Source organism: Felis catus, chromosome A1 (assembly GCF_018350175.1).
Source record: "Felis catus isolate Fca126 chromosome A1, F.catus_Fca126_mat1.0, whole genome shotgun sequence".
Lineage (NCBI taxonomy): Eukaryota > Metazoa > Chordata > Mammalia > Carnivora > Felidae > Felis > Felis catus.
This window is the reverse complement of record NC_058368.1, coordinates 195,321,343-195,342,892: the sequence shown is the minus strand read 5'-3', so window position 1 is coordinate 195,342,892 and position 21,550 is coordinate 195,321,343. Positions and strand designations below refer to the sequence as shown.

Genomic DNA, 21,550 nt, shown 5'->3' with positions numbered 1-21,550 from the left:
GGGTTTGCTACAATGCTTACCTTTGCCTTGAGTGGATTAAACATTTGCTAAGGTAGACATTTGCTTCGCTTATCATCCTGCTTATAATCTTCTGGTCCCTGGCTGCTGATAATTAAGCAGTCACCCCTGTACTCGTGTGGTCCTTAGGCTGTTTCCTCAGGATAGTCCGGGAGAGTGCTCAGCCTCTTCTCATTTAGATTCAAAGACATTTTCTTGATCTTTCCTGAAAAACTTGGGGACAGTAGGCAGGTCGAGAAGTCTTCTTCCTAGAGGTAGAAGGAAAAAGGTTACCAAAAGTAAAATTCCATTCCAGAGAGTAGAGATAGGTCATATTTATTATGGTCTTTACGAGTGAACATATGTTATTTGCTTTTGGTTTCTTCTGAATTGCTGATTTGAAGAAATATATGGAAACATCATTTAGGAGGGATTTAGGGTATTTGTGCGGAAGAATTTCCAGACGGTGCCAGAGGCCAAATCCTGAGTGAGTCTATGTATTGGGGGCAAAGCGATGGCTGTGTTTGACCTGTTTTGTATCCTTCTGGAGGTAGCGGGATAGAAAATATGGCAGATGAGGACATTCCTCTGCTATCAGTCCTTGAGGAAACACACTCCTCTGTGCTGATGCCTCCTGTCTCTCTCTAGCTTTGTATTTCCAGGCCTTTCTTCCCCAGGGGCACCCTTGCAAGCTCTGCCTGCCCTCCCGGACTCAGCTCAGATCTCCACTCTGGGACCCTCACCTGCCTCCCCCTCCCTGAACACTGTTCCCGGGCACATCTTAAGAAGGCGTCTCTCTACCTGGGTGGTTATTAATGTATCTGCCTTATTTTTTCATTGAAACATTATTAATTTCTAGAGACCAAGGTCCAGGTCCGTATCTGATTCATACTTCTTTCTACCACAGTATGAGCACAATGTTTTACACAGAACAGATGGTATTTGCTGGGTGAAAAAATGAATGAGGGTGCGGGATAGGCTTTATAATCACAGTGTGAGATGGACAGTCTATAATAGGTGAGGGGGAAATCTGTCCTCAAGGCAGAATGATGAACTAGGTGACGTTTGAAGAGGGCTTCTCCAATCCGACTTTTAATTTATTTATTTATTTATTTATTTATTTATTTATTTATTTATTTATTTTTGAAAATGCAAATTCTTTTATTTTAATTTTTTTATAATTTACATCCCAATTAGTTAGCATAGATGCAACAATGATTATAGGAGTGGATTCCTTAGTGCCCCTTAACCCATTTAGCCCATCCCCCGTCCCACAGCCCCTCCAGTACCCCTCAGTTTGTTCTCCATATTTGTGAGTCTCTTATGTTTTGTCCCCCTCCCTGTTTTTATATTATTTTTGTTTCCCTTCCCTTATGTTCATCTGTTTTGTCTCTTAAAGTCCTCATATGAGTGAAGTCATATGATATTTGTCTTTCTCTGACTAATTTCACTTAGCATAATACCCTCCAGTTCCATCCACGTAGTTGCAAATGCTAAGATTTCATTCTTTTTTTTTTTTTTTAATTTTTTTTTCAACGTTTATTTATTTTTGGGACAGAGAGAGACAGAGCATGAACAGGGGAGGGGCAGAGAGAGAGGGAGACACAGAATCGGAAACAGGCTCCAGGCTCCGAGCCATCAGCCTAGAGCCTGACGCGGGGCTCGAACTCACGGACCGCGAGATCATGACCTGGCTGAAGTCGGACGCTTAACCGACTGCGCCACCCAGGCGCCCCTCATTCTTTTTGATTGCCAAGTGACATTCCAATGTATATATATATACCACATCTTCTTTATCCATTCATCCATCGATGGACATTTGGGCTCTTTCCATATTTTGGCTATTGTTGAGAGTGCTGCTATAAACATGGGGGTGCATGTGTCCCTTCGAAACAACACACCTGTATCCCGTGGGTAAATGCCTAGTAGTGCAATTGCTGGGTCGTAGGGTAGTTCTCTTTTTAGTTTTTTGAGGAACCTCCATACTGCTTTCCAGAGCTTGCATTCCCATCGACTTTTAATTTTAAATACAAAGTATTCCAGGGACTGGCCGTTTGTGGTACCATATTCCTTTTGCTCTGTTCACTTTGCATACAGTTTTCTTTTAAGGGTTCTGGGCTTCTGTTTTTTATGTCCCTCGTTTTTCTCTTACACCAGTGTCTTGTCCTTCACACTGAATGCTTGTCATCCTCCAGTGTGGTTTTGGATACGAGTCTCTGTAGTGGGCAGTTATGGTGAAACCCAGACCAGCCCCACCAGGAAAAGATAAAGCATCTACAGAGAGCCGTGGTGTCCCTCTGGTCTAATGTGCCATAGAGATGGGGTTCTTGGAGATCCCACAGGGAATGGAGCTCATAGCACAGAGGCAAGGGTTGGGCTCGCGGGTCAGACTGCCTGGGTTTGAATCCTGGCTGAACTCTTTATTAGGTATATGACCTTGAGCAAGTGTCTTCCTCATCCATAAAACAAAGTTAACATCTATTTCATAGGGTTGTTGTAGACATTGAATGAGATAATGCATGAAAGTGTTTAGCACAGGGCTACATGCTTAGTAAATGTTAGCTGTCATTATTGTTAACATGCCGTTGTCTACCTTCTTTCCACTTCAGATGGTTCCAGACTTTGGTCCACTTGCTAAAAGGCAACATTGGCACTGGCCTCCTGGGGCTGCCTCTGGCAGTGAAGAATGCAGGCATCTTGGTAAGGATCTGCACTGGCAGGGGGAGTATCATGACAAGTTTTAGGAGATGGTGTGTGTGTTTTTTTAAATTTGCTTCATTTAAAACACTTAAAAATGAAAAGCTTTTCTCTTTAATTCAGCTGAGAAGGAGCAAAGTTCAGGTGTTCGTTCACTTAAACATATTTATTTAGGGACTTGTGTGTGCTTGACATTGTTCTGGGTTCTGAGCGTTATCAGTGAATAAAAAAAGAGAGATTCTTGCCCTCATGTAGCTTACTCTGGGGTGAGGAGGAGTACTTAAAATGTCTCAGGGAGTTTCTGTCAATAATATTAAGTAATGGATTCGTAACAGAAGTCTGTTGGTTTCTTCCACAGTCCTTCCACGTCCCGCTCCTAGGAGGCCAACTCTGAGAATTTTACTTTTTCTGTTATGATTCATCCCCTACAGACTGCAATCTAAAGCCATTTGGTTTCTCTTAGAGTTGGAGCTAGCTCAGAGATGTGGATTGCCCTTAGCTAAGGGCATCTTTTCCTGACCTGGCGTTGCCCTAACGAGACCTTTCCCCTTCCCTCCACCCCTTGCCTGTCTCTTCTTCCCAGAACTTCTCCTTCCCTCCACCCCTTCCCTGTCTCTTCTTCCCAGAACATAGGAGCCTTCTGTTCGGCTGAATTGAAGCTGTTTTGGAACAGCCTTATGCTGTGTCATTCTTCTCCATGAGGTTAACTCTTTTGAAAGCATGCTAAGGTTCAGATCATGCCCTTCTCCCCGAGCTAACCCCCACGATCACATTCCTATCTCGAACGTTGTGCCAGAAGTTCTGTCACTGGAAGGTGCTTAGTAGTGTTTTGATCATTTGCAAATCCACTCTCCATTGGGTTCACTCCTAATTCTACCTGCTTGTCTCTCTCTCTCTTGCCCGCAACACCTGTCCCCAGATGGGTCCCCTCAGCCTGCTGGTGATAGGCATCGTGGCTGTGCACTGCATGGGTATCCTGGTGAAATGTGCTCACCACTTCTGCCGCAGGTGAGCGCTCTGATATGCCAAGTTGTCCTTTGGGATTCTGTTAGCCGCGCTGAAAGAGAGGACTTAGGCCACTCTAAATTCTCTGCGCTAGCTGCAGGTGGCTGCTGATTATTGCAGAACTCCCTTCCCCTGGTTATTTTTGTGTTCTTTTTCAGTTTGTTGTCATCTGTCGTATTTGCTTGTGTCCAGTGGACAGAGACCGCATTCTCATTTTATGTGCTTTGTAGTATTTACCCCACTGAAATGGTTCTGCCAGATGGTCGGTAATTATAAGGAAGTAACTGACCTGTTGATTTAACACTTCTGATCCTTGAAAGCATTAGACGCAGGACTCAGTAGTTTCTCCAGGGTGACAGGTGGGGGACTGGCCCAGGTCTCCGGGAGCTACCTGTGTTCTGTCACTTTGTTGAACCCACACACTCTGCCTTTCCCCTCTCCCTCTCCTCCCAGACTGAACAAGCCCTTTGTGGACTATGGGGACACAGTGATGTACGGACTGGAATCCAGCCCCAGCTCCTGGCTCCGGAACCACGCGCACTGGGGAAGGTAACCACTTCCCTTCTTCGTTGCAGCTGTGGCCTCGCAGAGTGGAGGCCCTCCGACAGGGAGGTGGGGCGCGGCACACGGTATAAGCAGTGGAAAGAGCATTGTTTGGGTCAGTGGATTTGGCTCCTAGCTCAGCTCTGCCTGCAGTCATCTGGTGACCTTGGCTGTGTGACCCCTTTCTTCTCTGGTCCTCAGTTTCCTTATTGGCCAACCTGGCTGTTCCCAGCTTTGGCAGTCTATGACCAGTGATTATTTTTTATTCACTCATTTGTTCAGTAAAGATATTTAAGCACTCTCTTATAAGTCATGCAGAATAATTCTCGATACAGGGAGGGGGGATCCCCCTGGGGTGAATAGTGTGGTCCTGGCCCTTTGCGGACTTGTAGTCTCTGTACGGAGAAGGATATGTGGAAGGCTCAAGGACAAGAGATCAGGAATAGTCTATACCAGTAGAAAAAGTGTCAGAAGCTAGAAGCGCACCCTAGGGGCTCAGACGGGGAGGAGACTTAAGGACGGTTACCTGTGCCAGATGCAAAGTGCACATGATAGGTGCTTTAAGGTTAGGGCACTGGGCAGGAGAAGGAAGGCTTTAAGGAAGAGATGAGCTGAGCTAGAACAAATGGGTTTGTTGGGGAAAGAGACATTTCAAGGGGGGAGGAGGGTGGGGGGTGTTTGGAAATTTCTCCTTAGGGTAAGTTTCCAGATGCCTGGAGAGAAATATTCTAATTTTTGTTTCCTGTTTGAGGAAATGGTATATTTAGAAGTAGAGAGTTGACATCAAAGGCTGAATCCTTTAAATTCTTTTTAAATGGAACTGCATTAAATCTGTGTTCTCCAGGAAAACTCCCTTTTTGTGTTCATAGGGAGGTTTTATAGTTTCACACATAGCTTCCTCCTGTGATACAGGTTTATTTTGCGGTTCTTTTAGCAGAATCATTTTCTGTGACTGGGAGAAGCCATCGTGCCAAGTGGCCACCATTGGTTATTTGGTTGGCTGGTAGTTGATTGATTGTTTCTCCCCGCCCCCTTCCCTCCTTTCTTCTCTCTCCTCTCTCTCTGTTTCTCTTTCTCTCTCTCTCTCCCCATTTCTCCTCCCTCCTTCCTTATTTCCTCCCTTCCTTTCTTTAATGAAATTAATGTCTGTTCATGGTAAATTTTTTTTTTTTTTGAGCAAGATACACGTTCATAAAGTGAAAAATAAAAGTATCTATTGGTTACACTTGCTTGGGTAGACTTCTGGCATTTTCTGTACGTATACAAACATACACATGTTCTTAACATTTTTTACACAAATTGACAGTACTATAAGTACTATTTGGAAGCTGTTTTGTTTGTTTGTTTGTTTGTTTGTTTGTTTGTTTTTTCAGTTAAAGGTCCTGGACCTATCTCTATCAGCACATATAGATTTAACATACTCTTTTTCCCTGCTGTATACCTCTCCATTTAAGAATGGTCTTGCATTTACTCATTTTCCTTTTGATGATCTTTTAGGTTGTTGCCAGCTATTGTTCAGGGCTTCCATCAGTTGTCTGTTTTGGTACATCTGTTTCTGTGTACTTATGTGAGAGTAGGCTGTTTCTTAGATCCATATTATAGAAAGCGAGCGTAAAGGGCTCCACCTCCTGGGCTTTTATGCTGAGGGCTCCCTGTAGCTTTAGAACAAACAGTGTGAGACAGGATAGGCAGGCCGCGGGGAGGGGGAGGCCAAGGGCTGGTCATTGGTCCTGGGGTGTGTGCTCCACTCTAGCCATTCTGATCTCGAGATCACCCGACCCCACGCAGCATTCTAGAGAAGACAGAGGAAGAGGACCTCAGCGTCGTCTTCACCCTCCTCCAAAGCTCCAGACTGGTGGCACCTTGCATGGTTTCTCCTTTTGTCAGGGCACCCTCATCCTTGTCACCTGGTGGGAAGGGGCTGTGACGGCCTGGGAAGAAGCACTGTTGGAACACCTCTGTCTCCGGGACTCTCTTGCTTTTCATTCTCATGATGTTTGTATTCTTTCCTTCCCCTTCTACAGGCACCTGGTGGACTTCTTCCTGATTGTCACGCAGCTGGGGTTCTGCTGTGTCTACTTTGTCTTTCTGGCTGACAACTTTAAACAGGTAGGGCCCTGGTTTAAAAAAAAAAGACAGAGAGAGAGAGAATGGCAAGAGATAAGTGGGTTTTGAGTTTAGGATTCCTTCTAAGCCAGTTTTGGTCAACAAAAGAATTAAGAGTTTAACACGTTATATAGAACGGTGTCTTTTGTGTAATTTTGTCTAAAGACCTATGACACTGAGAAACTTCCAGGTACCTTGTCTATCCTCCTGTCTTTAGATAAGATGTGCTCAAACCCAGCTCAGACAGTTGGGTTGCTGATGACAGTTATGAAGATCTCTGAAGATGGTTCACCAGCCACAGACTCCTGTATGGCGTTGTTTTCCTCCTGAGCCCCCAGTTAGGAACCCTTTTGGGTGGGAGGTCCACCGGCCTCTGTCATTTGAGAGACTTTTCTGTCGCCCTCCTTCCCCTCATTCTAGGTGATCGAAGCGGCCAACGGGACCACCAACAACTGCCACAACAATGAGACTGTGATTCTGACGCCCACCATGGACTCCCGACTCTACATGCTCACCTTCCTGCCCTTCCTGGTGCTGCTGGTTTTTGTCAGGAACCTCCGAGCCCTGTCCATCTTCTCTCTGTTGGCCAACATCACCATGCTGGTTAGCCTGGTTATGCTCTACCAGTTCATTGTCCAGGTAAGAGCCCAGGCTCTCCCTCCGCCTGTTACATAATCAAAGCAGCAAACAAAACAAGTAAGTGGAACATAAATCGGGAGATGTTACTTACGTGTGGTATATTTCGATTAGGGGTTCTCAACTTTGGCACTGTTGACATTTTGGGCCAGATAAGCTTTGTGTCATGGGGACTGTCCTGTGCATCGTGGGATTTTAGCAGCATCCCTGGCCTCTACCCACCAGCTGCTAGTAGCAGCCACTACCCAAGTTAGGCCAGCCAAAAATATCCCCAGACATTGCGAAGTGTGCTGAGGGTGGGTATGCGCGTGCTAAGTCACCCCTATTGAGATCACTGGTTTAGATTTTTCCTCAACTGGATAGTTAATACATGGATCATCGTGTAATGGGAAAATAGACACATATTAAGATGAAAAGAAAAATCAACTTCTCTAACTCGATATTTATTTATTTATTTATTTATTTATTTATTTATTTATTTTTACGTGTTTGTTTTGAGAGAGAGAAGAGAGAGAGCACAAGCAGGGGGAGGGGGAGAGAGAGAAGGAGAAAGAGAATCCCCAGCAGGCTCCGTGCTGTCAGCGCAGAGCCCAACATGGGGCTTCCTCCCACGAACTGTGAGATCATGACCTGAGCCGAAATCAAGAGTCGGACGCTTTACCGACTGAGCCACCCAGGGGCCCCTGTAACGTGATATTCAGATAAAGTAATTCCTTACCACTCCAGTTATATATTTATTTGTCAAAATTATAAATCCAGTATTGCTTCCCCTTGCCTAGCCCACCGGGGCAGGTCTGTGGGGCAGTGCAAGAGAAGATGTATGTGAATGGGTAGAAGATGAAGCGAGAAAAATGTGCCCTCAAACAGTGTGGCCCTCTATGGACGAGACAATGTGTTTTGCCAACACTCCAGAAAAAGAGGAGAATGAAAGCAGGTGAATAAAAGCATAACTTAAAAAAAGGTATTTAGATGTAATTAATCAAAGGACTCATCCGTGCTACTCATTAAGATGCAGACAACACGGGCATCGAAAACCACATCTCCACCCCGAGGCTCTTTCAGAGACTCACTGTGTGTGATTGGTCTGTCTCCGTCTAGGTCCTGTGAATGCGTCTACACATAACACGGACAGTATCCTGGTTTGAATTGTGTCTAGTACGTAGAGAAATATATAAAAAACAGAATGTTTTGTTTTGTGTTTAACCTAATTTTAAAAATTATTAGATGTGCTGTTCCTCTACTTCGCTTTTTTGTTTCCGGGACAGCACCAGCGTGGCAGGGAGCTTTCCATGTTGTTACACGTAGTTTTACCTCATCCTTTTTAATTGCTGCATAGTATCTCAGAGAATAGATGTGCCCTCGTTTATTTAACCAGTCCCCAATCAGTGGACCGTCAGGTCGTTTATAATTTTTTAGTGTTACTTTAGTATTCTGGCAGTGAGTTTTCTGAGGCCTTTCTTTTTGTGGCCATGTAGAAATACTCCCCCAAGGTATTTTTCTAGAGGTGTAGCTGTTGAAGAGTGTGCACTTTTGAATTTTTATTTTGCCAAGTCGCTTTTTCCAAAAGCTTTTGACCAATTTCATCTAGGCTCCCTTCCATAGTATGTAAGTAGCCATCACTAGACATATCAATCTTTTTAATATTAGTCAATCTGACAGGTGAACATTAACTCATTTTCACACGGTCTACTTAACAGTGACCAGGTCACTCACTGATATGGTTTCTAGGAAAGCAGCACACTGTGAAACAGGTTTTCCTCTACTGAGGAAATGACATAATGGATTTAGATTAACATTGTACTCAGTGAGCATTTACTGTTTTTCTTCTGTCTTAGTGAGTCAGATGGGTGGCCGATATTGACTTTTCTTCCACAGAACTATTTTTTAAGAACAAAACAAACTGCTGTCTGGATATGTCCCATTTTTGATGAGCATGGAAGGAGGACCCATGAACTCATGATTGACCATTTCCAGAGAGTTTTCTTCTCTACCTCTGGCAAATTAAGTTAAAACAAGGAAGGGTAAATAAATGCATGATTTAACGTTGTAATTAGAGATCTGAATCAGTGCCTAGGACACACCGCAGTGGACATTAAAGCGAGCGAGGCCACCTCACATAGACGTGCACACACACTGCATTTAGTCGTTGGACTGCGGTGGTTGCCGTGATCAGAGGGCCGGGATGGGAACGTGGCTTCCAACAGTGTCTCCGCCCCAGTGGAAGGCAGTGTCCGTTTAGAGCGTTGTCTGTGCGTAGAGCAAAATTGCCTTTGCAGATGAGGCAGCCCCGCCAATTTCTTGAGCGTGAGTGTGAGCCTGCCTCTGGGCTTAGCCAGGAGGCGTGTGTGGTCACACAGTGCTCTCAGCGCTGGGGCGGCTTGGGAGAACGGTGCTGTGGCTGTGAGTCGAGCAGCATCATTTTGATGTGCATAGGTCAAGATGCTCCCTTTGGGTCGTTTTTGTGGCTGTGTTGCTGCTGTCTTGTCTTGGCGTCTTCTGCTGTCCAGTGTTTCCGAACCCTTCCGCGGTCCCGAACGTGTGTGACCGGTGCGCTTGCTCCTCGTGCAAACACCATCTTGGAAGCCGACCGAGATCCTCCACCTGTGCAGGCTTCCCCATATCTTCACCACCTGGAATGACAGATGGCATGGTTCTGAGCAGAGGGCCTCCCCCGGAGGGGGCTCCCAGTAAATGTTTTTATTGCTGCATTTCCTTAATTCTGAGATGCAATGTTTTTCATAGTTAGGATATTTCCAAAATTGGAGTACATCTTGCAATCCTTATGTACATTTAACAGCATTTTCTCAGGAAGCTGTTATCACTGAAATTAATAATATCATAGAACTGAGGAGGTAATATGTCGATAATGAGCTGATTTTAATTTGTATGTTTCTTTGTACGTTAAACTTTTTCCATTTTTTTAAAAGTTTATTTGTTTACTATGAGAGAGAGAGAGAGAACACGCACAAGCAGGGGAGGGGCAGACAGAGGGGAAGAGAGAGAAAATTCCAAGCACTAGCAGGGTGGAGCCTGATGCGGGGCTTGAACTCATGAACCGCAAGATCATGACCTGAGCTGAAGTCAGGAGTCAGATACAACTGACTGAGCCACCCAGGTGCCCCTAAACATTTTCCACTTAAGTGGTTGGTCTCTTAAGTCAGTAGCAATTATTAAGTATGGAAAATTATAAATTCCTTCTGCTGGTCTCATTCACACCAGTATCCCCAGACATGGATTCTGAAATTCCCTCTCTGATACTTCAGCCAGATCTGATGTATGAGCCTGGATAACAGTCAGCCACTAACCAACAGATTGCTCCTGTTTCCAGGAAGCTTCCAGAAGTTACACTGTGACTCAGGAGTAATTTCAAGGCACTATAATTTCACTCTTTGTCTCATCGTAGAGCAAAAATATTTATTAGTCTGTCTTCATTCCAGGTACTGAAATACTTCTTATAAAGAGATCTAAGCAATTTCTTAGTGAAGCTCAGGAAGGAAAAAAAATACATTTTTAAAATTATATTTTAGGGGAACTATAGTATAATTGCTTTGAAAACTTTCAAAGAGAAGCCTATTATAGAGATTAACGTTAGATCTCCTTTTGTTCACTGGTACTATTCTGTCACACTGTTAGAGCATGCCCCATATTTGTCTAAATACCTGTATAGTTAAATCAATTTTAAAACAGTATAAAGGCAGCTTAAAAATTTTTTTTTAATGTTTATTTATTTTTGACACAGACAGAGCGTGAGTGGGGGAGGGGCAGAGAGAGAGGGAGACACAGAATCCGAAGGAGGCTCCAGGCTCTGAGCTGTCAGCCCAGAGCCTGACGTGGGGCTTGAACTCACAGACCACGAGATCATGACCTGAACCGAAGTCGGATGCTCAACCGATTGAGCCACCCAGGCGCCACAAAAAACATTATAAAGGCAGCTTAAAAAGCAATTCTTATATTTAAGCCGTGTATTCGCATGGTTTCAAAAGCCACATTCTGAAAGGACAGCTCCTGTCCGTGTTGAGTCCCGTTCCTTTGATGCTCCGTCGCTGGGGGCCGTTGTTCAGTGGTGAGCCAGCTAGGATTCTGTGTCTGCACCTCCATGCTTCAACACCTGTACATTGTACCTGCAGCTAACAAGTGCTATGGTTTTCATCTGCCTATAATTTTAAGTGCTTTTTATTTTTTTTGCCATTTTATCCCTAATGTTCCAATACGCCTATCATGTGTGTATCAATAAAAATTTCCAGGTGTTCAAACTCTTTTATAAGAATTAAAAGAAAGAGAAAAGCAGCTTTATCCATGTGGAGTGTTTACGTAGTGGCATTATAGTGAATGTGCAAATTTTAAAAGTGAACGTTCTCACTATCATTTCATAAGCGGTTTTTCATGTGCTCTTAGTTATCTCAATTTTTACTTCAAAAATAGCGCATAATCAGGTCGCCTGGGTGGCTCAGTTGGTTATGCGTCCAACTGCGGCTCAGGTCATGGTCTCACGGTTCGTGGGTTTGAGCCCCACGTCAGGATCTGTGCTGACAGCTCAGAGTCTGCTTCAGATCCTCTGTCTCCTTCTCTCTCTGCCCCTCCCCTGCTCACGTTCTCTCTCTTTCTCTCTCTCTGTCTCTCAAAAATAAATAAGCATGTATATTTTGATTTTTTTTTTCCCTACTCGGATTCAATTTCTGGGGATGGGATTACCTAATGAAAGAATGTGACTATTTTTATGCAAGCTCCAGCATTTGAGTTTTTTATAGTACACTGGGATATAGTCTTTCCCCAAAGCAAATAGGGGTTTTCTAAGCCTGAAGGGGAAAAAAATACAAAGACTAAATGTCCCCGAACCATGTCTGGCGTCAGACTTTCTCCTTTTAGAGGATCTTGAATCTAGGAAAAGGTTATGACCTGTCTGATGTTGGAGTTCAAATCTCGAATCTCTGTATAGCCTTTGCTTTGTTTTATTTTCTCTTTCAGAATATCCCAGACCCCAGCCGCCTCCCCTTGGTGGCTCCCTGGAAGACCTACCCTCTGTTCTTTGGCACGGCCATTTTTGCGTTTGAAGGCATTGGGATGGTAAGAGTTTCGCTGTGATTCTGTGTCACTCTTGGTGTCCTTGAGGTCTGCTCCTTGGAAGGCTGAGGAAATGCTGTTAGAAATTATCTTCTGAAAGTTATCAGCCAGCTCCTGAACAGCAATGCAGGGATTCCACTGGGGTTTTGGAAACAAATTGTATGTGATTTGAGAATGTTTGCCTTCAAACCCTCTCTGTTGCATATTTATCACCTATGTGGGCAATAAGCAATAATACATGGCAATTGGGAGAGCAGGGTCTAGAGTCAGACTGACTGGGGTTGAGTCCTGGCTCTCCCAGAGAACAGCTGTGTGACCTTGTGTGAGGACTTAACTTCTTTGTTGTTCGCTTCTGAAAAGTGAACTTAATGATTAGTAGTTGTTAGGATTCAATGAGATGTGTGTAAAGTACTTTGCGTAGCCCCTGACACACAGTAAGTATTATTATCAATTAATAATATTATTGATTTTAGAATTAAATCAGTAGCTGCACAAATAATGTCTCTGCCCTGGAACATTGGTGTGCTATATTTTTTGTGTGTAGATAAATGGCCTTAGCTCTCACTGCTAGTTAGCTTCCCCCACCATTGCTATGATTTCACCAAGTTCTTCTCCTAAAGAGAGGAATCTGCCACTCATTTGCACCTAATTTGATTTTTATTTATATTTTTTCATAATAAAGTTCCAGAATTCTTCCTTGAAGAAAATTAGTAGTACTCTTGGCCAACAGCTTAGGAAAAGGGAAGAAGACACTTTTCCTTTCATGGGGAATATCTTTTTATCCCCATTTGGTTTCCCTGTCACTTGATATACTTTTAAGAAAACCTAGAAGCTGGATCGATTCTTTTGTCAAAATACTAAGGAGTTGCCCTGGTGGGATTGGTGCGATGTGTTAAGGCCCTAACATCATGGGGGAGACTTTCTGAGGGATTAGTGTGTAAGTTGTTGTCCCAAGGTTTTACACCTTCCCCTTTGCTCTTTCTTGGAGCTTCTCGCTGCCCAGGAAGATGGTCTCACCTTGACTCACAAACACAAACAGAACCCCGTATTGTAGCAGCGAGAAACGAGCTCTCAAGTGCTTGGGACTGGAAAGAAGAGATTGAGTAAATGTGGAAAGCTGCCTGGAGATCCTGGTTCTGAAGGAGCATTGTGCGGAACTTACCAGTTTTCCCTGGCAGCACAGTGCAGACGTTGTTCTTTGCTTCCTTTCATTAGCCAAGGCCTGGATGTGGAGTCATCCTGTGATCATTATTATCTGTTGCTTGAGATTTCTCTGTGTTTCGACTCTTACTTTGGATTTGAGGGCTGTTGAGCGTGTGTGGGTGCAGGGCCCCTGCTCACTCTTTGTTCATGGTAGGCTCTGTGTTTGTGCCACTGGCCCAGGCCTGGCAGACATGGAGGAGACGGGCTGCCTGCCCTCTGGCTCTCTAGACTGTCCACGAAAGGTAACCAGAAGCAAGCTTAGCAACTGTTTCTAACCGGATGTGGATCAGCTGAAGCTGGAGGCCCCCTGCGCTGGTGGGGGAGGGGGGGTGGTGTTGAGGGCCGGCTGGAAGTACAGGGCTGTGGCTCCCTCATGGCTGGCGCTGGGCCTGCAGCGGGCCCTCCCTGCCCGCCGGGGTATGTCTGGCACAGACCCACTCTGCCTCGTGACCGCAAGCGTTCAAGGAAAATGAGTGTCATGACAAGATCAAAGATGGTTTGTGGGACAGCTCGACACTGTCACTCTTCCTTGTGAGCCCGGCCAGGTGCAGGTGGTAGCAGGTTGTGAAGTTTCCGGGAACTAGAGTGGCAGTGTTCCCTGATCTGTGTTTTGCATTCTTCGGACAGGTTAGCAGAACTGTGGTCTCAGGCGAGGTCTGTTCCCCATCGTGCCGGGTGGGCATGAGGTGGGAGGGCTGCTGGCGGCCGTGCGGCTGTGCTGAGGGGCAGAGAGCACCCCCCCTGCCCATGGGGCTCCTGGAGCCGGAGGCAGAGCACTGGCCTGGGCAGGGGTCCTGGTCCCAGTCTGGCCCACGCTCGCCTCCCCGCACTTCCCGGCTCACACAGTGGGCTTTGCCTCTCCTCCAGCTCTGAGGAAATAGCTTGGATTTGTTTCTGTCTCCTGGGGCTAAAGCAGTTATTTCTGAGCCCATTACAGTTTTGTTTTTCACCATTAATGTTCCTTTTTCCTGTGTTTTCTCTTCTTTCTCACTACTCTTATAGGTTCTGCCCCTTGAAAACAAAATGAAGGATCCTCAGAAATTTCCGGTCATCCTGTACGTGGGAATGGCCATCATCACCGCCCTGTACATCAGTCTGGGGTGCCTGGGGTACCTGCAGTTTGGAGCTAACATCCAAGGCAGCATAACCCTCAACCTGCCCAATTGTTGGTACGTGGGGAAGGATGGAAGCGTGGGAGCCCTGGACGCTTGTTTCATTTAGTTTGTAGTTTTTAAAATGTTTACTTATCTATTTTGAGAGAAAGAGAGGGGGAGAGAGAATCCCAAGCAGGCTTCACGCTGTCAGTGCGGAGCCTGATGTGAGGCTCCATCTCACGAACCGTGAGACCATGACCTGAGCCGAGATCAAGAGTCGGATGCTTAACTGACCGAGCCACCTGGATACCCCTGGATGTTTTTTTAAATTCATGGGTCAGAATGTGGATTTTCTTCCTAATCACCCCTTAAATCAGCTTACTTCACTTTAGCCCACCACTGCCACCCCCTACTCACCCCCGCCCCTGCCCCCAGCCAGCACCGTCCCTCCTTGGCCCCCCACTGAGCCCTTTGACCCATCTGCCTGTCCTAGTCTTAATCCTTCTCCGGGTCTGTTCTCCCATTCCCTGTACGAGCCAGGACTCCAGTCATGGGTGCATTCCCTTGGCGAGAGCCCTCAGGGGCCTCCCTTTGCTCCTCCAGCAGAGACAAAAATCTGCAACGTCCCTGTCAGGACCACTCGGGCTCTAGCCCTGCCTGCACCTCCTTCCTAGTCCGTGAGGAAGACTTAGTCAAGGAGCCACTCTTTCTGAGAAACTTTCTCTGCTGTTCCACCTGCCACAACCTCCAGGCTAGGTCAGATGCCCCTTCACTCTGTTCTTACAGGATCCCATTCGGACCCTAGCCTACTTCCTGTTCCAAAGCGCTATAATGTTCTGTTTACCTGCACTGTGATCTCCCTCCACCGTAAGCTCTGCATTCTACCCCGGCCCCCGGCACAACGCCTGGCACACGATCATCACCCAGTAGATGCCTTTTGAACAAAAAGGAGGACTAAACGCTAGAACTGCGAGGCATGTTGTGAAGAGATGTTTTCAGGGAGCAACTGGGGCATAGAGGGTAGGGGCGGTCTGCCATGTTCACCTCTGTGGCCTTGGACAGGTCACAGCTGCTCACTGCCTCAGCTCCCACTTTGGGGAACCAGGAGTAGTCATTTCTCCCAGGATTGTCAGGAAGACCAAATGCTATGTGTGAGAAAGTGCTTCGTCATACTCTCCTGGTGCGATCAGAAGGGGAAGTCTGCCCTGAGCTTTCTTCTTTGTTTGGAGGAGGGATTCCTCTGGAGGCGTATGCCACATGGATTGGTTGATCAGGTAGTATGCCATTTCTCCCTAGAAACCTGAACCTGGAAGGGCCAAGCATCCCATCGGTTCACCTCAAGCATTCCAGACAGGGAGAAAAGAGGGCGAATAGGCTGGGTTCCCAGCTTCTGCTGTGCCTCTCCCGTGGCAGTCACCGGCTTGATGAGTGGGTGGAGGCCTCTCACAGTGGACTTGGGGCTGTGGGGAGCCCTTCTCTACCTCACTTTGCTTAACTCTTGGTTACTATCTTGCAGGGAAACACTGAGACATACTGAAATGCTTCCTGAAAAGGTAGCTGTCGCAGGGTGTGTCTGAAGCAACAGTTCTGTTTTGAAGATGAGAATTTCATTGTGGAGGGCAGCTGAGCAGACACTGAGAAGCTTGTTGAGTGCCCTGGGGACCAGGGAACCTTTCAGGCTGGCCTGGTTGACCTGCCTGTGCATGTTGTTAGAGCTCTGATCAGCGAGGCATTGTACAAAGGCAGGTTGAAAAAATTGAGAAGAGTGTTTATTCGGTTGTGTCGTCAGTGTTTAGCCCAGGGTGCCCTTAATCAGCAGGGGTCTGGGGACAAGGGTTGTGGTGTGGCCAGCCAAGTGGCAGTCCTGCAATGGGCTGTTGTTTTCAGAAAGTCTTTCCCTTTCGCTCTGATGCCTGCTTTTAAGTTTCCAAATGTTCCTGCCCTTTCAAGAGCCAGGTGGTAGGTTGGCATAACTGAAGATGAATGGATCAGGAACAGCAGAAGCAGCCCACATAATCTAAAGCCATGGATGAGCACCTGTCGTCGTCCCTTTGACACTCCAAACCCAGCTACTCTCATCTTTCCTCCTCCATTCAGGCGCGATTTATTTAGCCGTCCCTGCAGGTGACGATCCTGCTTCCAGACTTCCCAGCACTCCAGAAGGCTTTGGTGTTGTACCGAGTTTAATTATAGAGGCACCAGCTGATTTTTCCAAAGCGTTTTTATTATCTATTCTTGGAGCAAGTAAGACCTTTTGTCAAACTCAGTCTCTCCCAGGATGTTCTCCTGTTTATAGCATCAGAACATCTTCTAGGCATTAAGTTCAACCACAGAGAAACTCCATGCACAATATACACAATGCAATCACCACTTTTAAATAGATTTCCAACAAGGTGGGGGAGGCCAGTGTTTCTTGCTGCTGAAGGCATGAAGGTCTTGCTTGATGGGGAGCTTTTGCTAAGGGGCAGGGTAGCCTTCCCTGGATTGATCATTTCAGATCCATGAGTACTTATGGATTAGGCTTGTTTTCTACTCTGCACAGTTCTAGGCAAGAGATAAGACAGAGCTATCTGTTGGTGAGTTAACCGTCTCCCTGAGGAGCCGCACGTGAAGCAGTGGTAGGAAGACAGCCACAGTGGTGTGGGAAGATGGGTTTTGCTCTTGCTTCTTGGTCATGTGGTCCCCTTCTGATTCTAGGGAACAGGGAATTGAAGGGGAAGGATAGAAAAAGGCCTGTTACGCTTTAATTGCATTTTTAATTGTTTTGATTTTTGAAAGGTTATATGTCCATGGTAAAGATTCCAGCTGTTCAAAGTGTAGACAGAATATGTTTGTGTCCATTTGCTTCCCCAAGTCCCCAGTTTTACAGTTTACCATTTCAGAGGCAACCACATTACCGACTTCTTGTGTTTCCTTTTGGGGATGGTTAGAGTATGTAAGAATGTCATATGCATGTGTGGGGTGGGGGGAGGGAGTGTTTTTTCCTTCCTTTTCCTTTTTTTGGACAATTTGTAGCACACTGTAGGCACTGTCCTGCTTCACGCATTTTTCACTTACGTATCCTGGCGCTGGTTCCGTATCAGCACCTGTAGTTCTGCCTCCTACTTTTTCACAGCTGTATGGGATCCTATGATGTAAAGTTCCCCACTGGCTAACATTTCAACTGTTTTCAGCCTTCCATACGTAAACAATGCGACAGTGACATACTTGGAGTGAAAAATGTTACACAACGTGCAAGTGTATCTGCAGGGTAAATGCCTCCACATGAAATTGCTGGGTCTGAAGGACACGCGCGTCGGTGACTTGGATAGACATGGCCACGGCGAGACCGTCTTGCCCCCTCACTGCTAGTGCTGTGGCACAGAGCAGGCTTTGGAATGGGTCTCGGCTCTCTCTCTGCAGGCTGTACCAGTCGGTCAAGCTGCTCTACTCCATTGGCATCTTCTTCACCTACGCCCTCCAGTTCTACGTCCCGGCCGAGATCATCATCCCCTTCTTCGTGTCCCGCGTGCCCGAGCACTGCGAGCTGGTGGTAGACCTGTTCGTGCGCACTGTGCTGGTCTGCCTGACATGTGAGTAGAAGATGAGATAATTGCTTTGGTTGTTTTTTTTTTTCCCTCCCCAAAGGGCACCCAGTCCTCAGGGCTTTCTTGAGGGAGAGCCTGGTGTACTGAAACAGTTGTAGTGTGTGAGCGGGGAACATGGCCTGATGTCTCAGGTGCGTAGTTGAGGCCCGGCCAGATGGTGAAGTGAATTGATTGTATATGTACTCGAAAGGGCATGGGAAGGAGAACACAAGTTTATTTGTAGATATGGCATAAAATGCTACAGTGGTGGTCAGAATTCATAGTAAAGATGTAGAATTACTCTCCCATGTCCTTGGGGTAAAATAAGGTAACAGTGTAAAAGAGAGCCATTTAAACCATATGCATGTGAGTATAGGTTACTTTGATAGCCACTACATGTTTATTTGTGTTTTCAAATAATCCTTTTCCAGTGTGACAATCTATTGCTTAGATTTCATGTTGGGCCTATATGATACCCTTCTAGACGTTTACTAAATGTGTTTCTTAGAAAATGTATACTGATTAATCTAGGTGTTTGATTTTTACCTTTGTGTTTTATTTCTCCTCCCTGACCACACACCCCGGAGTGTGAGTTTTGAGACAAGATATTACTCTATTTGCTGTTGGTGGAAACCGATGTACATTTTAAAATAAAAATCAATTTTTCCTTTTTTTTTTCTTTTTTGGTAGGTTCTGTGAGTTGATAGAATAGAGAACCCCTGAATAAATTGGTCTATAATACCTAATGTAAATTTCTAGGAGATTTGCAACTTGTTTCCAGATCACAGTACTTGAATCTAGATGTTACTTTTTGGCTATGTTGGGGTTTTTATTTTATTTTTAAAAATTGTGCTATTTTGGGAAAAGAATTATCTTGACTTATTATATTGAGACTTCCCTGGGAACTTCTTAAATTATCCAGTCCAAGGCTCTATCTTTGGAATAAAAATAGGCCTGTATGATTTTTAAATTGAACCAGAATGGAGTGTTTTAGGGATAAATGGTGTGAAAGTTATCTAGCATTTACTCATAGTGTGGAAGATCAGAAATGATGGTATGGGTTAACTGTTGACAAGAGAAGGGCAGTAGAGGTTAGACATGGGGGACAGACTAGTGCCTATTCCAGAATGGACCTCCTCAGGGAATAGTATCGTGCCTACCTAGAATGGACCTCTTTAAGGGAACAGACTACTTCCCATCCCAGAATGGTCTCCTCAATAGAGCTGATAGTGTTTATCTCAAAGTGGACTTACTTGAGGAAACATTCTGGTGTGTATTTCTGAATAAACTTCCTCAGAAGAACAGTCTAGTGCCTATCCAAGAACAGACTTCTTCTAGGGAATGGACTACTGCCTATCCCGGATCAGCCTCCACATGAGAACAGCTTAGTGCCTATCCCAGAATGGTCTCCTCAGCAAGACTAATAGTTCTTACCCTAGAAAGGACTTGAGACACCAGTCTCAAGGAGACAGACTAGTGCCTACTTCAGAATGAACTTTTTCAAGGTAACAGCCTAGTGCCTATCCCAGAATAAACCCTCTTCAAAGGAACGGACTAGTGCCTATTCTAGAATGGGCTTCTTCCAGGGAACAGATGAGTACCTATCCCAGATGGGCCTCCTCAAGGGAACGACTTAGTGCCTATCCCAGAATGGGCTTCTTCAAGGGACAGCCTGGTGCCCGTGCTAGAAAGGACCTCAAGGGACAGCCTAGTGCCTGTGCTAGAAAGGACCTCTTTAAGGAAAGTGCCAACCCCAGAATGGTCTTCTCAATAGAACTGACATTGCTTACCACAGAATGGGCTTCCTAGGGAACAGGCTAGTACCTATCCTAGAATGGTCCTTCTCCAAAAAATAGACTAGTGCCCATCCCAGAATGGACCTTTCAAGGAAATAGACTGGTGGCTCTCCCAGCTAGGACTTTCTCAAGGGAACTGAACAGTGCCTATCTCAGACTCATCTGCTCAAGGAATAGACTGGCTCCCGTCCTAGAATGTCTCTTCAAAGAACAGACTAGTGCCTGTCCCAGAGTGAACTGTCTCAAGGGAACAGACTAATGCCTGTCATGGAACAGATTTCTTCAAGCCACCTGCAGTTCTCTTTCTCATTTCATTTCAAGGATGCGGGTGAAGCTCAGCGTCCTGAATCTTTGTGTGGAAGGCGGTCACTAGAGCTGAGGAACCAAACCTTCTGACTTAATGTTGGGCATATTCTGTCTGAGGATTTATTGCAGGGTGGGGCTGGGGAAGAGCCAGGCAAGAAGTGGACTGCTTGCATTTGCCAACCCTAGCAAGCTGATGGCAGCCAAGAATCTGACTTCTCCTTATAGCCTTTGTTTGGCAGACCTTCTGGCCCTCTGTAGTCCAGCCTATAGAAAAAGCCCACTCAGCAGCTAATCCAGTGCCTGGAGCTACCTACAGGCCACTGCTGCCCTAGAGCAACTGAAAAGGAAACAATTGTAGTGTATCTTTGCTTTTCTAGCAGTTTGCCTTAATGTGCGCTAAGATGCTCTGGATTTTGTTCCTATCTTCTGCCTGCAACTCTCATTCTTCAACACAGATACGTGTGTTCCTCTGTGGATGGTTACCTCTAAGGATTGAAGTCCAGCCTTCATGTGCACAGTGTATAATGTCAACTCTCAGTGTTCCGATTCTGGAATCCAAAGGGTGCTGGAAGCAAGGATGGGATGGTTCAAATAATTGGCTTTTTTCAAAGTGGTTTCTCTAGAAAAGGTAGGTCTGTCTAGGCAAAATGTGCTCTAACTGCCTAGACACCAGCTTCTCCTTGCCCGGAGAGCTGGGGCGGTGATGCTGGGCCTGATTCCTGTCCTGGCCCCATTTTCTTCTCAAACCTGGCTTAGCCTCCGGTAGCATATGTCTTGCTTCCTGCCAGGTTTCTTTCCACCGCGCCCTGCAGGAGCCAGGAGTCTCTGATTCATAGACCTCATGCTATCCTTAGATGTCTCCTGGATTTTGCTTTGCTTTTCCTGACTCTGTCTGTGGGTCTCATCTCCCTTCTACAGCATGATGCTCAAAGGACTCAAGCTGCTTTTGATCTGCAAGTGCATTCAGTTATTTCCCTTTCTGTGATCTATTGTGACTTAGCATTGCATCGTCAGCCTATTAAATGATGCAGCCTTTTCATCTCTGAACACCCGGGCTTCTTTTCCCTTCCCTGGAGACTGTGAAGTGATTGTGGGATTCAGGAGAGGCATTTCACTGCAGCACCAACTTAAATGTATTTATGTGAGTTTATTTTGTTTTTGTTTTTTTCCTGTACTTTCAGATCTTTGCTGCATAAGGTTATTTGGTGCATGATTTTAGAACTTTGCTAAAACTGATTGTTTTCTATTACACCCATACATTTTAGTAGCAGCTTATTTTATTGGTATTTATAGTGTTTTCTTATCTTTTTTCCTCCTCCTCCTTACCCTCCACCCACCAAGGGAAGCAGGGGAATTTGGTCCAGACTCAATTTTTTTTTTGCATTGGGAATTCGACTTTCTCGCCACTCTCCCCTTTTTTTGCAAAGACTTCTGTGTCTACTCTTTGGTGCTTAATTTCAGACTCTTGGACAGGAGGGGAAGGGAGAATACACGCATCAGAGAATGGTGTTCATTGTGTTGCGATTTCATATGAAACAGT

At 45.6% G+C, this 21,550-nt stretch overlaps 1 protein-coding gene across 4 annotated transcripts in view; it reads left to right on the top strand.

Annotated features, from left to right (window-relative positions):
• The window catches only part of SLC36A1 (solute carrier family 36 member 1), a 167,523-nt gene that overhangs the window by 25,682 nt on the left and 120,291 nt on the right, over positions 1–21,550 (top strand). For all 4 annotated transcript variants that reach the window (XM_019840121.3, XM_045036625.1, XM_045036611.1 and 1 more), the window contains exons 3-10: positions 2,607–2,697; positions 3,614–3,702; positions 4,153–4,248; positions 6,267–6,351; positions 6,769–6,987; positions 11,950–12,048; positions 14,251–14,417; positions 17,745–17,914. In XM_019840121.3, coding sequence (XP_019695680.1) covers positions 2,607–2,697; positions 3,614–3,702; positions 4,153–4,248; positions 6,267–6,351; positions 6,769–6,987; positions 11,950–12,048; positions 14,251–14,417; positions 17,745–17,914 — 1,016 coding nt within the window. The remainder of the gene's footprint in view (positions 1–2,606; positions 2,698–3,613; positions 3,703–4,152; positions 4,249–6,266; positions 6,352–6,768; positions 6,988–11,949; positions 12,049–14,250; positions 14,418–17,744; positions 17,915–21,550) is intronic.